Here is a 13,473-nt window from a genome sequence, read left to right as displayed (position 1 = left end):
GGTAAAACTTGGAGCTTTCTTTCTGGCAAGGGCTGATTCAACTTCACCCTAGTGGGTGCCAGGAAGCCCCTTCTAAACCCCAAGAACAAAGAGAGAGAGAGAGAAGGAAAAGCAGCTGAGTAAGACTACCCAGCAGATCAACTCCGTCTAGATTATATGCTGTGCTCCACATACACAGCCCCTCACCTCTACAAAAAAGGGAAGGTGGAGCCTTTGCATCAGTTCTCACTTCCCATGTTCTAACCTCAATGGTTCATGAACTGGCCTCCTCAGTCCTGAGCAGAAGGCAGCCGACTAAATGGGGTCCCACAACCTCTTATATACAGTAGGTGCTCAATAGATGCCTCTTGGCTAAAGTGGAGAAAAACATACCCACACCAAAATACTCACGCTCACATGCAGACACATTTGCACACACACAGATACACTCTCACACCTATACACTCTTACATGCACACATACACTCACACTCACATTTGCATACACTGTCACATGCATACATACACTCAATCATACATACTTTCACATGCACACACATGTGCACATTCACACATGTGTGCACACGCACACACACACACACAACCCTCTATCCTGAGGCCAGGGTTCCCCATTACCTATTTGCTGCTTCATCCAAAGAAGACTCAGCCTGAACCAAAGGGAGTCAAGAAAATCGAGTTTTATTTTGATGTCTCTTCCCCCTGCCTTCAAACTTCTCCACTGAGTGATAAGCACATTTAGGAGCTGAATATTGAATTTTGACGCATTGGCTTTAGAGGGAGATGAATGTGCCTTTTGAAAAAAATCTTGGAAATTAAACCTGAAAGCTCCAGGAGCCTCTGGGCTCGCCTTCCCTCTGAACACACCACTGTTTCTCATTTCCATCACTTACCTCAGCTATAAATTCCACTGAAAAGGAAAAGAGAACAGCATCTCTCAGGAGAAAAAAAGAAAATAAAAAATTGCAGAGCGCCCCACAAGCCCTGAGTCGGGGGGCCTGTCCAAGCTGGGCCCCGTGGGAACACAAAGGAGGGCGAAGGGTGTTACTTACTCTGACAACCACCACTTGAACGGAGACGTGCTCAGGGAGCCGGATAGGGGCTCGGAAGTGCATGGCCAGGGCAACCAGGAGATGGAGGATGGCTATCAGGTTCTTTCCATGGATCGCTACAGAGGGGAGAGGAAAGCAAGGTGCCTTTTGAACGATGTTACATGTGAAGTAAAAACCTAAGCCCTAGAACAAAGACGCAGTTTGGAGGAGAGTGGGAAGCAAGCTACACTAAAAAGAACACTGGGCTTGGATTTGGATCCTGACTCATCTGGGTGAGTCTGAGTAAGACATCTCAACTCTAGACCCCGGGCTCCTCATCTGTGAAATGAAGACATCTGACTGAGAACCCTTCAGATTCTAAATCCATGGCCCTCTGAGCATGAGTCAAGAGAGCTGGGTTCAAGTCCCACCACTACTAACTACCTCCCATGGGGTGATGGGTAAGTTACTGAACCTCTCTGTTCATCAGTTTCTCATTTGTAAACTAGATGAGGCTAGATTTCAATGCTACTCCAAAGGGGAAGGAGGGAAAAGATATGTATACAGGCTGTCCAGATTTCCCAAGCCCAGTGGTTCGAACTCTCGGGCCACTTCCCCCTACTTTGCCTCAGGGAGCCCTAGGCTATGACAGGCAAGCTTGTGCCTTCTCCTGGCTGGAACCAGACCTCCAAGCCACCTCCCACACCTAGCCTCCTTAGATTAGAAACTTCTCCAGGGCAGTGATAGCTTGCTTACTTGCATCTGTGTGCCCAGCCCTTCGTAAGGTGCCCTCCCTTTTCATGATCTTTAAGGGCCTCCCAGATCTAAATTCTATGTCTGCCCAAGAGAGGAGAACTGGGGTCCAGGACATCCCCTCCTCTGCTGCTCATGAATCCAAGCTCCCCACAGCCCAGGAGATGGGTGCCCCCAGACCAGAGAGGGCCAGGCTACGGTCTTCCCCTCACTTCACCAGCCAGGCCAGCCATGGCTCAGATGTCAGGTGGGTTGTTTAGTGAGAAAACATCTGTATTAAGATGAATTATCTCTGCCATCAAAAGACAGACCTACATTATCATTCCCCCACCACAGGTGTTAGCGCATGCTGTGAAGGCAGCCGTAGGACAGGAGGAGGTGAGAGGTGAATTCTGCTTTCAGGTTCGTGCTGACAGGTAATACCTGCTCTGGTTAATTAAGCTTCTATTCCATCTTACTTAGCAGGGAGGCTTGCTGCTGTCAAAAAAGCCCTCCAGATAACACCTAATGGTAATTACTTCCCACTCCCAAGAAGATTCTTGTTGGGAAGGGGGAGAAAGGAGGGGGAGGTCCCCAGGAGGGCCCTGGAATGGAGGGCAGAGCCAGGGCAGGTACAGAGAAGACCAGGAAGTATAGAGGGGAGGGGCAGGTGGGAAGGAAAACTTAGAGCTTCCGCAACTCAGTGATACCAAAGTGCAAGGGGACAGATGAGGGTCAGGGGAGAGGACATGAGCTCCAGAGTGAAAAGACCATCTCTGATGTTTAGTGCCTGGTCTCTGAGCCCTCTGGACCTCCATTCCCTCATACAGGAAACAACAGGCTGATTCTCGGATGCTCGTTGTCTGCATGACCTTGGACATGTCCCTTCCTCTCCCTCAGCATTACAATCCCCCTCTGTAAAATGAGGGAGTTGGACCTCTGAGGTTTCTCCCAACTCCAGAGCCAGAAGCCTAGGGCTGTGATCCCATGGAACTATTCTGTTCTGAATCTTAGAGCTGGAAGGGACTTGTGAGGTCACCTGGCCCACTCCCTAGCATCCCCCAATCTAACCTCTTCCTGTTGATTTAAATCCTGACATTACTCTGTTTAATAGCATAAATACACAAGCTGCTAAAGCCCTACGTGAAAAGCTTTCCAATGGTTGGCTTTGGGGCTTATCCGGACCACTGGTGCTCCTCCAGTTGGGCAGATAATCCACTGTTGACTATCCTGTCTTTGGGGAAGTCAGATTATGTCTAAGGAAAAAGAAATCCCCTCCCTAAAGCATCTTATCTGTCCCCACCCCCAGCCGCCATCTTGACCCACCCCTTCTAAGGGCACAAACAACTCACAGTCCACATTCCATTTGATGGCCCAGCCATGAGGCCGCAGGACTTCGTAAACCGCCTCCAGGATGGTCTGCAGCTTTTGTTTCTGGCCTATTTCTGATTGCGTCACCTCGGCCACGTTCAGTTTGCGGTCTGCTAACTTTTCTGTAGGGAGGACAAAGGATAAGAAGTATTCACAAGCGGGGTGTGGCTGGCTGTATCTGAGAGCCCAGCCATAGCAGGGTGGGGGGGTCTCCCCACAGCTCCCCAGGGCAGAGGAGAGATCTGGAGCCACAGGGAGCTTTCACAGAGTGGCCCACGGCCAGTGACTGATAAATACTTTCTGGTATATTCATCCACCCATTCATTCACTCATTATTCATTTAGACCATCAATGAAGTGAAGCCAATAACCTCTGACTTAAACTTTCCCATCACAAAATGTCAGAGCTGGAAGAGGCTTTAGAGACCATCTGATCCAAGCCCTTCATTTTACAGAGAAAGAAACTGAGGCCAAGGGGGGCAAGCAGCTTGCCAAAATCACAGTCCGAGCTTATGAGAATGTAAGCTTCCTGCTTTGGGTCTTGTATCTGCAGCACTCAATGCCACATGTGGCACACAGTTGGTACTTAATAAGTGTCATTTCATTCATGCATTCAACATTCCTCCTACCATACACTTCCTACCCACCCTCCTTGGAAAACTGCCCCAGTATAGAGGAAGAGGCAGGGAAAAGATTCCAAGAAGGAATAATAAGAATTTGAAATCCAGCATCAGATAAAGGCCATTTAAATAGGAAAGGCTGGAGAGCGTCTGCCAAGGGGTCTCAGAAGGATGAGGATTCTGATAAAGAAAATCAAAATCGGCTTAAAAGCATTTTTTCCCTCTCCCACCCTCCTTCTTCCTCCCACAGCCAGGCAGGAAGAGTGATTAGATCTTCCTGGATACTCCGTGGCTGCTTAATTACCAGGAGTGAGCTATGGGTTGAACAAACACTGTCACATTTGCTTGGTGTTCAATTACCAAAGGCGAGACCCCCGAAGCTGGCTTCGGCTCATTCAATCTCACCGCTTTGTTGAGCAAGCAGAGAGGACAGGACTCAGGCAGAATTACCTGGGAGCCTGTGCACCTGGGACCAGGGGCCCCAAGTCTGTGCCCAGGGCCAGGGGGCAAGAAGAGAAGGGAGGCAGAGGCAGCTTATCGTCATCTCTGTGCATCCCCCCCACCCCCCCAGCCTTGGACTCTTCTGCCTTCAGCTTGGGAAACAGAATAAAAGCTATTTGGAAAAAATTGTTTTCAAAAATGACTGAAATAATAACTTATGGATTATTAATGGCCAATTAAAAACAAAAAAACTGTGTCTGGAATCTCTGTCACTCAACATGCTTCTGGGATGCTTCCCAGAAAGGGAGGGCCACTTAATCTTGCAAAGTGAAACCTGGCTGGTGGGGAAGGGGAGGAGGAGAGAAAGGGATGGAAGATAGCCCCAGAGGATGCACTTCAAAGAAGAACAGAAACACCTTTCTTTTTTCTTTTTGGTTCACACCTGTGATTACTTTGGGGCAGGGAATTCCCAGTAGGAAAACTCCCTCTATCAATGGGGCCACAAGGTGTAGACCCTGAAGGGACCTTAGGTCACTGAGTCCAACCCCCTCATTTTACAGAGGAGACTGAGGCCCTAGGCTCCCCCATGTTGTCACCTCTCCACCTACACAAGTCCTACCTAACCAGAGACGCCCCCCTCCCCCAGTCTTACTTCTCCTAGGAAGCCCATCAGGTCTGCCTCAGAGCACAATGACCAGTCTTGCCCGCCTTGACCACTCATCACTTCTACTGCCTATCACAGACACCAGGCACTGACTGCAAACTGCCTTGGACTCCTAAGTGCCTCTCTGTGTCTACACCTAATCTCCCTGAACAGGTTAGCCTCTTTAGAGAAAGGACTGACATAAAATGGAATGTGTATAGACCATTTATCATTTAACAAGATGGAAGTTTAATTACTATTAGTCAGTCAGTTCACAACCATCTATCCAGGTACCTACTGTGCGCCGGGCATTACACTAAGGGCTGAGAATAACAAATGAAAAAAGAAGAAGAGTCCTCTGCTCTCAAAGAGCTCACAATCCATAGGGAACAACAAGCCAAAACCTATTTACAAATAAGCTAAACACAGGATAAAGTGGTAGAATTAAGGTGGGGCAGGAAAAGCTTCCTGCAAAAGATGGGATTTTCCATGATAGAAATCAGGGAGACCCGGAGGTGAAGACCAGGAGGAAATTCTAGGTATGGGAGAGAGCCAGAGAAGAGGGTCCAGCGTTGGGAGATGGAGGTCTGTGGGGACCGGTCAGAAGGCCGGGATCGCTAGATCACATGCTGGTGTATGAACTGGAGAGTGAGATGCAAGAAACAGAAAAAGCAGGGCTCTGAATGACAAATGGCATTTTGGATTTGCTCCTAGAGGTGGTTGACTGAGGAGCGGGGTGACATGATCAGATCTGCCTTTTAGGAAAATTACGTTAGTGGCTGAATGGAGGATGGGCTGGGGTGGGGCGAGATCTGAGGCAGGCAGACCCACAACAGACAATGGTCCAGGATTGATGGGAGTGGGGGAGTGTCGGAGGAGAGAAACGGGAGTATCTGAGAGAGGCTGCAGAGGTGAAGTCAACAGGCCTTGGTGCCATACTAGATCTGGGGGAACAGACAGAGAAAGTTCAGAGTCCAGGATGACCCCTAGCTGGGACCCTGAAGAACTGGAAGGAGGGTGGAGTCCTCAACAGCCATGTGTGGAAAAGGCAAGAATTTGGGGGGAAAGATAACAAGTTTGGACATGTTGAGGTTAAGATGTCTATGTGATGTCCAATACAAGAGATAGCTGGAGATGCAAGACTGGAGGTCAGGAGAGAGGCTAAGACTGGATAAGTGGATTTGAGGTTCAGAAGCACTGAGAGGATAAAGGGAGCTGATAAGATCACCAAGGGAGAAAGGGAGACCCAGGACTGCGCCTGGAGGGATGCCCAATGTGGCATTACCAGGTGTGAGCTGGAATAAAGATCCAGGGTGAGACTATGGTGTGTTCAGACCAAAAGAGAAGCCAAGAGGGAGCGGGTCACAGAAACGCAGGACAATAGAGCTCCCAGGACCAGCCCTAATAGCCAGGACTCCTGGGGCAAATCAAGAAGCCCCCAAGGGGAAGGTCTGTCACCTGGAGACTGTGGCACGCGCAAGTGCTATGCTGAGCCCCCAGATGGGGCCCTGTTTAGGATGGAGGCGGGTTATTAGGAGCCCAGGGAGGATGCAGGCAACTTAGCTGTTGGCACATACAGACCTGAAGGGACCTGCAATGATTTCAGAGCTCACAAGCCTGGAATGGAAACGAGAAAGTCGCCCAAGTATCCCCAAACCGCCTCTTCTCTCATTGCAATTCCATCAAAGCGAGCAACTAAGTGTGGAACAGGGACAAGGGACACAAAAATTAAAAGAATCAAGTAATGAATAAATGGGGAAAAAAGCATGGACCAAGCAACAAGGGCAGGGATTTCTGGCAATACCCAAAGACAAGCAAATACAAAGGCAGAAGGACTCCCAGTCGAACAGGGAAGGTCTGCAGAGATGGTGAAGGAGAACATATCTGCTCTCAGGAAGCTTCTCATTCAGTGGGGCAGGGGTGGGGTGTAGGGGGAGAAAATCTACAAATAGCCAAGATATGAGCTGAGAGTCCAAGGAAGAGGTCCAGGCCCAACCTAAGGGGGCCTTATCAGGGAAGGCTTCAGGGAGGAGGCAGTGTCTGAGCTGTCTGAAGGAACTGAGAGACAGAGATGGAGGGCAAAGGATGGGAAGTCCTTTTCCAGCCACAAGGGACATTTAGAGGAGATGTGGAAGTGAGGAAAGACAAAATGACCATGGGGACAGTGGGGAGTCCATTTGGGCTGAAATGTGGAGAAGAAGAGACTATAGTTAAGCCTTCTTCCCTCTCTCCCTCCCTTCCTTCTCTCCCTTCCTTTCTCCTTCCTTTTCTTCTCTCCCTTCCTCCTTCCCTTCCTTTTTCCCTTCCCATCTTTCCTTCCACCTTCCCTCCTTTCCCTCTCTTCTTCCTTCCTCTTCCTCTCTTTTTTTGTCTGGGGTGAGTTACTATTGTGCTACTGTTCTCTTATAGTCAAAGATCTATGTACTTTTTATATATGATATCATATCATCTCTTATTATCATAATTTATGGAAACAATGCCATAATCTTCTCTGTGCCTCAGTTTATCCATCTGGAAAATGGGGTGAACTCCCTCTGGAGATACCTGAAGGCAGAAGGCCCTGAGAGGAGGAGGGCCTACTGCTTAGCATACTGCTTTGCTCCTCCCTCTCCATGAGCTGTTCACAAGGAGAGGACTAAGGGCCGAGCATGTGATGCCCAACACACGTGCTGAGATGTGTGAGTGAGAGACAGAAAGAAAGACAGAGACCAAGAGATTTGCTGAGAACCACCCTGTCCAAGGAGAGGGACCATGTCAGAGTGGTCCTGGACTCACTTCCCCTTTCTATGCCTCAGTTTCCTGTTCTGTAAAATGTGAGGTTGGCTTTGACACCTCCAAGTCCCCTCCTAGCTCCATCTGCCTTTTGCCTGGACAGGGCAGGAAGAAGCCCTCAAGGCCAGAATCCACTCTCTCCCACGGGACTTTTCCACCTCTTCTGGCACGCCTTACTCACCCAAAAGCTTCTGCAGCACCTGCCCATCATACAGGTCCTCCTCCAGCTGCTTGATGATGATTCTCTCCTCCACCAGCACATCATTGATCCAGTCAATTAAAACCTAAAAAAGAAAATCAGAAGTTAACAACTCGTCAAGCAAGGTGTGACCTGAACCGGAACCAGCCATTCACTGGATCATGTATCAAGGATGGAGAGACCTTCAGAAACCACACAGCCCCTCTCCCAATTTGAAAAGCCCCCCAAACTAAGAGAGAAAAGCAGAGCTTTTCCTAGCCTGCGTACTCTAGCCTAAGCCCTGGTGCTCCTCAGCAACATGTCCCATGAGACTCTGGTGATGGTCAGCCGCCACCGCCAAAGTGCCCACCTGTCACCACCAAAGTGCCCACCTGCCACCACCAAAGTGCCCACCTGCCACATCGCTGTATGGAGGAGGTGTGAGCAGGCCGGACTCCCCACTAGGAGATACGGCAGAGTATGGAGAAACAGAGGGAGAAGCCCATACTGTTGCAGCATAGGGACCTCTCCAAGGACCCATTAGGAGCCCTCACAGTCCCAGCACACCTGACTCTGCCTCCCCCTGGTGAGATCAGTTGGTGATTTGCCCTCACATGCATTCATCACCATGATCACCATGATCACCATGATCACCATCACCACCATCACCACCAACACCATCACCACCATCACCATGATCACTATCACCACCATCATCACCATCACCACCATCACCACCATCACCACCATCACCACCATCACCATCACTACCATCATCACTATCATCACCATCACCACCATCATCATCACGGCTGGCATTTGTATAACACCTACTATGTGCCAGGCACTGTGCCAAACACTTTACAAATATTATTTCATTTGATCTTCACAGCAACCCGGGAAGGGAGGAGCAATTATTTCCTCTTTTACAGAGGAGGCAACTGAGGCAGAGAGAGGTTGAGTGACGCACAAAGAGGCACACAGTAAGTAAGGACTTGAAGTAGGATCTGAACTCAGGTCTTCCTGACTCCACACCCAGCACAATATCCACAATATCCACTGCGCCCTCAGCTGCTGATGTTTATAAAGCACTTTTCAAACTGCTTTACACAGAATCTCTCCCTAGACATCATCTTTCACTCCCTCCTCCCTTCTCCTTGATCCCATCCCCCCAGACTTCTCCCACAGATCCCTCAGTCATCTCCCTTCTCTCCTGGACCTTCAACCTCTCCCTACTTGTTTTTCTCTACTGCCATCAAATAGATCCAAGGCTCCCTGCCTTAAAAAACCTCCAGTGGCCCTCCAGCTAGTGTCTGATCACCTCCTCCTTCCTCAGCCAAACTCCTAAAAAGAGAGGATACCACCTGCACTTCTACTATTTCCTCTCTCCTCTCCTTAACAAAATTACATTTGTAAAGCAAACAGTAGGCACTTATTAAATGCTTATTTCTTTTCTTCCCTCACAATCTGCCTTCTAACTCATCACTCAACTGAAGCGTCTCCCTCCAAAGTTACCGATGATCTCAACGGCCAAACGCAACGGTCTTGTCTTGGTCTTCATCTTTCCTGACTCTTCTGCTGCTGCCTCTGATGACTGACCACTCCCCTTGGTTCTTCCTGTCCAACCACTCCTCTATCTCCTTGTGCTAGGTCACCAACCATACGACACCCCCTAACTTGAGGTGTGGCCCCAAGGTTCTGTCCTAGGCCCTGTTCTCCTCTCCCCTACAATGCCACGCATCTAATTATCATCTCTAGGCAGATGATGTGTGTGTGTGTGTGTGTGTGTGTGTGTGTGTGTGTGTGTATCCAGTCCCAATCTCTACCCTGAGTTTCAGTCCTAGGTCATCAGCCACCCACTGAACATCTCAAACTGGACGTTCCTAGAGACATCTGACTCACCATGTCCAAAACTGAGATCTTTCTCTTTCCCTCTAGCTCTCCCCCTCTCCAAATTTCCCCAGTTTCTGAGGGTACCACCATCCTCCCACTCACCCAGATTCATAAGCCTGGCATCATCCTCCACCCCTTCCCCTTTCATCTTCACATCTTGTCAGTGGCCAAGTCTTCCACTTCTAGGTCACAAAGACCTCTGGCATCAGACCCTAATCCTCATTGTCCCTCATTAACGCTCATTCAGACCTCTCACCCATTAGCCTCTAAGGGGTCTCCCTATTTCCCATTGTTTTTCACCCTCCTCCATTCTCTGCACAGCTGCTTTTCGTAAAGTATCCATCTAACCACGTCTCCCTCCCCTCCCCAATAAACTCTAGTCCCTACCTATTAACTCAAGAATCTAGAATTGACTCATCTGTTTGGCATTTTTAAAACCTTCCCAACCTGGCCTCTTCCCTCTCCAGTCTCATCATACATTACTGCCTCCCCAGAAACAGAGAAGATGGCAAGATGTCCTAGTTTCCAGATGACTGATTGGGTGGGATGGGATGGAGAAAGGTTATCACCAACTTAGAAGCTCAGAAAAGGCTCTGGAGAAGATGGAGTCTAAAGCCCTGGGCCTGGAAACAAGAAGACATAGGTTCAGCTCTGCTTCAGATACTTTCTAGCTAGGTGAGCTTGGATAAATCATTTCAATTCGCTGTGGCTCACTTTCCTCAGCTGCAGGATAATAGAGCTTGAGACTTAGAAAGTCTCTTCCAGGCCTGCATCTGTGATCCTATTATCCTATAAAATTCTGGAAACTTGGAACATAAAATTGCAGATTCATGGCATAAGGGAAGTTCAAGGAATTATATGCCCCAGTGAATAGAATGCTGCACTTGAAGTCAGGAAGACTTAAGTTCAAATTCTGCCTTAGACACTTACTGTGGGACTCTGGGGTCAGGGAAGTCACTGCACTGCAATCTGCCTCAGTTTTCTCATCTATAAAATGGAGATAATTTATGTAAACTCTATACAAATGCCAGCTCTTTGTTATTACTTGCATTATTATCCTTATAGGCCAAGGTAAGGAAGATAAACAGCAGAGGAAAATTGTGGTAGTTAAGGAAAGGCATTCCCAGATTAATGTCAAGTTGTCACAGAGCCACAATGTGTGACCAGCAGGCCTTGCAATGCTAGGGTATGACACCATTTGAGGGACTAAAGATTTGGGAGAGGCCTGAGAGACCCAGCACTTCACAGAGGAAAAAATTGGGGCCCAGAGAAAAGTGATTTGTCCAAGGTCAGGTGGGAGTAGGCAACGGACCAAGATTCAGATTCAGATCCTGGGACTCAAGTTTCAGCATCCTCAAAACATACCTTTTTGCCCAGAAACTTTTCAAGCAGTTTATTAAGGCCCCAGGCAGAAGCTTTTTTGTTTCTGTCTCCTTACAGCCTGAGGGCGGGCACCTCTCTAGTCCAGGATGTGCTTTGCAAAACAAAAGGTGCCTAATAAATGTTTTCAGGAACTGAATAAGATCATCACCAGCCTATTAATAGAGTCCATGAGAAAAGAGCATTAGCTTCTTATAGAAATCTGTTACATAGAAATCAGACAGTGCTAGATCTCGTGCTTCCCCTATAAAACATCAGCAATGCCTGGATGGGGATGGGCTGTCCCAATTATGTGAGCTACAACCATCCCATTTGGGGCAGGACAGGGGAAGGAGATGGGGAGGACTGGGGATCAGGAGCCCTGGGTTCAAGGACCAAGTGACAATGTCATTGGATTCCTCAAGATCTGTTTCCTCCTATGTACAGTGGAGGGAGAGTGAACTAAGTGGCTGTTAGTATCCCTTCCAGATTCGAAAGAAAAATAAATAAAACCCTAGGATTCGAGGAAATTTTCAAGCAGCAGAGATGTAGACAGAGACATAGAAAAAAAAGGACAGAAAAAGGGAGGGAGAGAGGAAGAGAGGCTGAGCCAGGGCGAGCTAGAGTATGCATGCCTTTAGAAGGAAAGCAGACTCATTCTCACAAAATCAACCACAAGGTAAATCACAGAGACCTCCCAAGTACACAGGAGAGCAGACTAGAGTAAAGACGAAGAAAGCCCGTGGCCAGCTCAGCTCAGGGACAGCGAAGGGCAGGGAGGGACAAACAACACACCTTGTGCTGTCAGGGAGGGAATGTCGCTCCAGCTGGCCACCTGACCTGCAGTGCCCCCCTCAGCACACCCACACACATACGTGTGCACGTACCTGTAAGCGCACACACATACACACATGCTGAATTTAAAATCTGACCTTTCTCTGTGGATATTTTCTAAGTAATAAAAAGTAGATGTCTCTGCCAAGCCTCCTTACAGGGCTTGTCTAGCTGTCTGGGCTCTCAGGTTAATGAGAGAAAAGGGATAGAAAGGGCTGGAGGAAAGAAGGCGAGCCTTGTGGGAAGGGTGGGCCAAGAGAAGAGGAGGAATGAGGCCAAACTGCAGGAGCCACAGGTCACTCCCCCTTCTCCCAATCACAGTAGCCTAGGATTATTAGTTATATGTGCTTAGTAGGTGCTTAATAAATGTTTCAGACTGAATTAGAAGAAGGGCTACAAGCAGAGATTATTAGTCCAAATCTGCCAGGTATCCTGGCTGGATCAGAACAATTTTATTCTTTCAGATAACTCAATGGAACTAGCCTTCATTACAGAGAAAGAAGGCCTCAGTTTCCTCATCTGTAAAATGAGAAGGTTGGACTAGATGGCCCCTAATGTCCCTTCCAGGGTCTATACCTATATCCTAAATCCCCTCCCCTCCCTGGGCCTCAGTTTCCTCCTCTGTAAAATGGAGGGTGTGGCCAGAGGCCCTCCACAGTCCCTTGTAGCTCTGGGTCTCATCCATTCTTCCAATAACCATTTTACATATTACTTTTTGAAAAGAGGACACCAATTATTATTTCGAGACAACTTATTGCTCTCCAGGCAGGCCTCTTCTCTACCTGAAGGATGAAGGAGAATGCCTTATACCTCTATTTCTCACGTCTTTGGCAAAGGCTTCATGTGCTACACATTAAGTGGCTCCTGGGGCCACTTGAACCAGAATAAAACATGATTTTTCCATTAGTCCTTTCTGAATTACAATGGGGTTCCACAGTCTGCCTCCCCCCAGAGCCAGGAGAGTCGTGTTTTAATCATTTTCAAATGCACGCTAAGCATCCCACTTTAGATCCACTAAGGAAGGATACAAGCTTTATCACAATAAATGAGAGACATCTCAATGATTCTTTCTGAAACTCGGGTGGGTGTTGCATCCCTGGTGCCCCCAGGTACAAGAGGCCATGGTTCCTTCCAGAGGCTGCTTCTTTTCCATGCCTTACCGCGCCCAAAATGGAGGAATAGAGAATTATGAAGCCTGTTGGTGGCGGCACTAATTACAGTTCTGGCTGTCCAAGTGCTTATTAAATAGGAAGGCATTTTTCCCATAGATTTTATCTGATCTGAAGAGTGAGAGATGCCCTGCCCCCTCGAAAACAAAAGATATGTCCAATCTATTTTCATTTTAGCCAAACTGCCCCCGGGGATCTTCTACAGAATGCAGATGACTCTCAGAGATACAGGCAGACCTGGGGAAGGGGTAATGTCATCAAAGGGGATCTAACAACTTTTGCTGTCCTTTACTCCACGGAATTCTGAACCCAATATTTCCAAATGCCAGAGTGGCTCTGTCCCTTTGCTGCAGGAAGCAAGAAGACAGCCTTCTCTGGGCCAGAGGATACAGGGGTAGAGAAAAGGGGCAGAGGGAGAGAATTAAATCAGCACAG

The 13,473-nt window shown here is 48.3% G+C and overlaps 1 protein-coding gene across 4 annotated transcripts in view; it reads right to left on the bottom strand.

Moving 5' to 3' along the window:
- Positions 1–13,473, bottom strand: part of PARVB (parvin beta) — a 99,361-nt gene that overhangs the window by 21,961 nt on the left and 63,927 nt on the right. For all 4 annotated transcript variants that reach the window (XM_072596379.1, XM_072596377.1, XM_072596376.1 and 1 more), the window contains exons 4-6: positions 7,787–7,889; positions 3,112–3,252; positions 1,049–1,164 (exon numbers count right to left, since the gene is read on the bottom strand). In XM_072596379.1, coding sequence (XP_072452480.1) covers positions 1,049–1,164; positions 3,112–3,252; positions 7,787–7,889 — 360 coding nt within the window. The remainder of the gene's footprint in view (positions 1–1,048; positions 1,165–3,111; positions 3,253–7,786; positions 7,890–13,473) is intronic.

The sequence above is a fragment of the Notamacropus eugenii genome, chromosome 3 (assembly GCF_028372415.1).
Source record: "Notamacropus eugenii isolate mMacEug1 chromosome 3, mMacEug1.pri_v2, whole genome shotgun sequence".
In the NCBI taxonomy this organism is placed as follows: domain Eukaryota; kingdom Metazoa; phylum Chordata; class Mammalia; order Diprotodontia; family Macropodidae; genus Notamacropus; species Notamacropus eugenii.
This window is presented reverse-complemented; position numbering and strand designations above follow the sequence as displayed.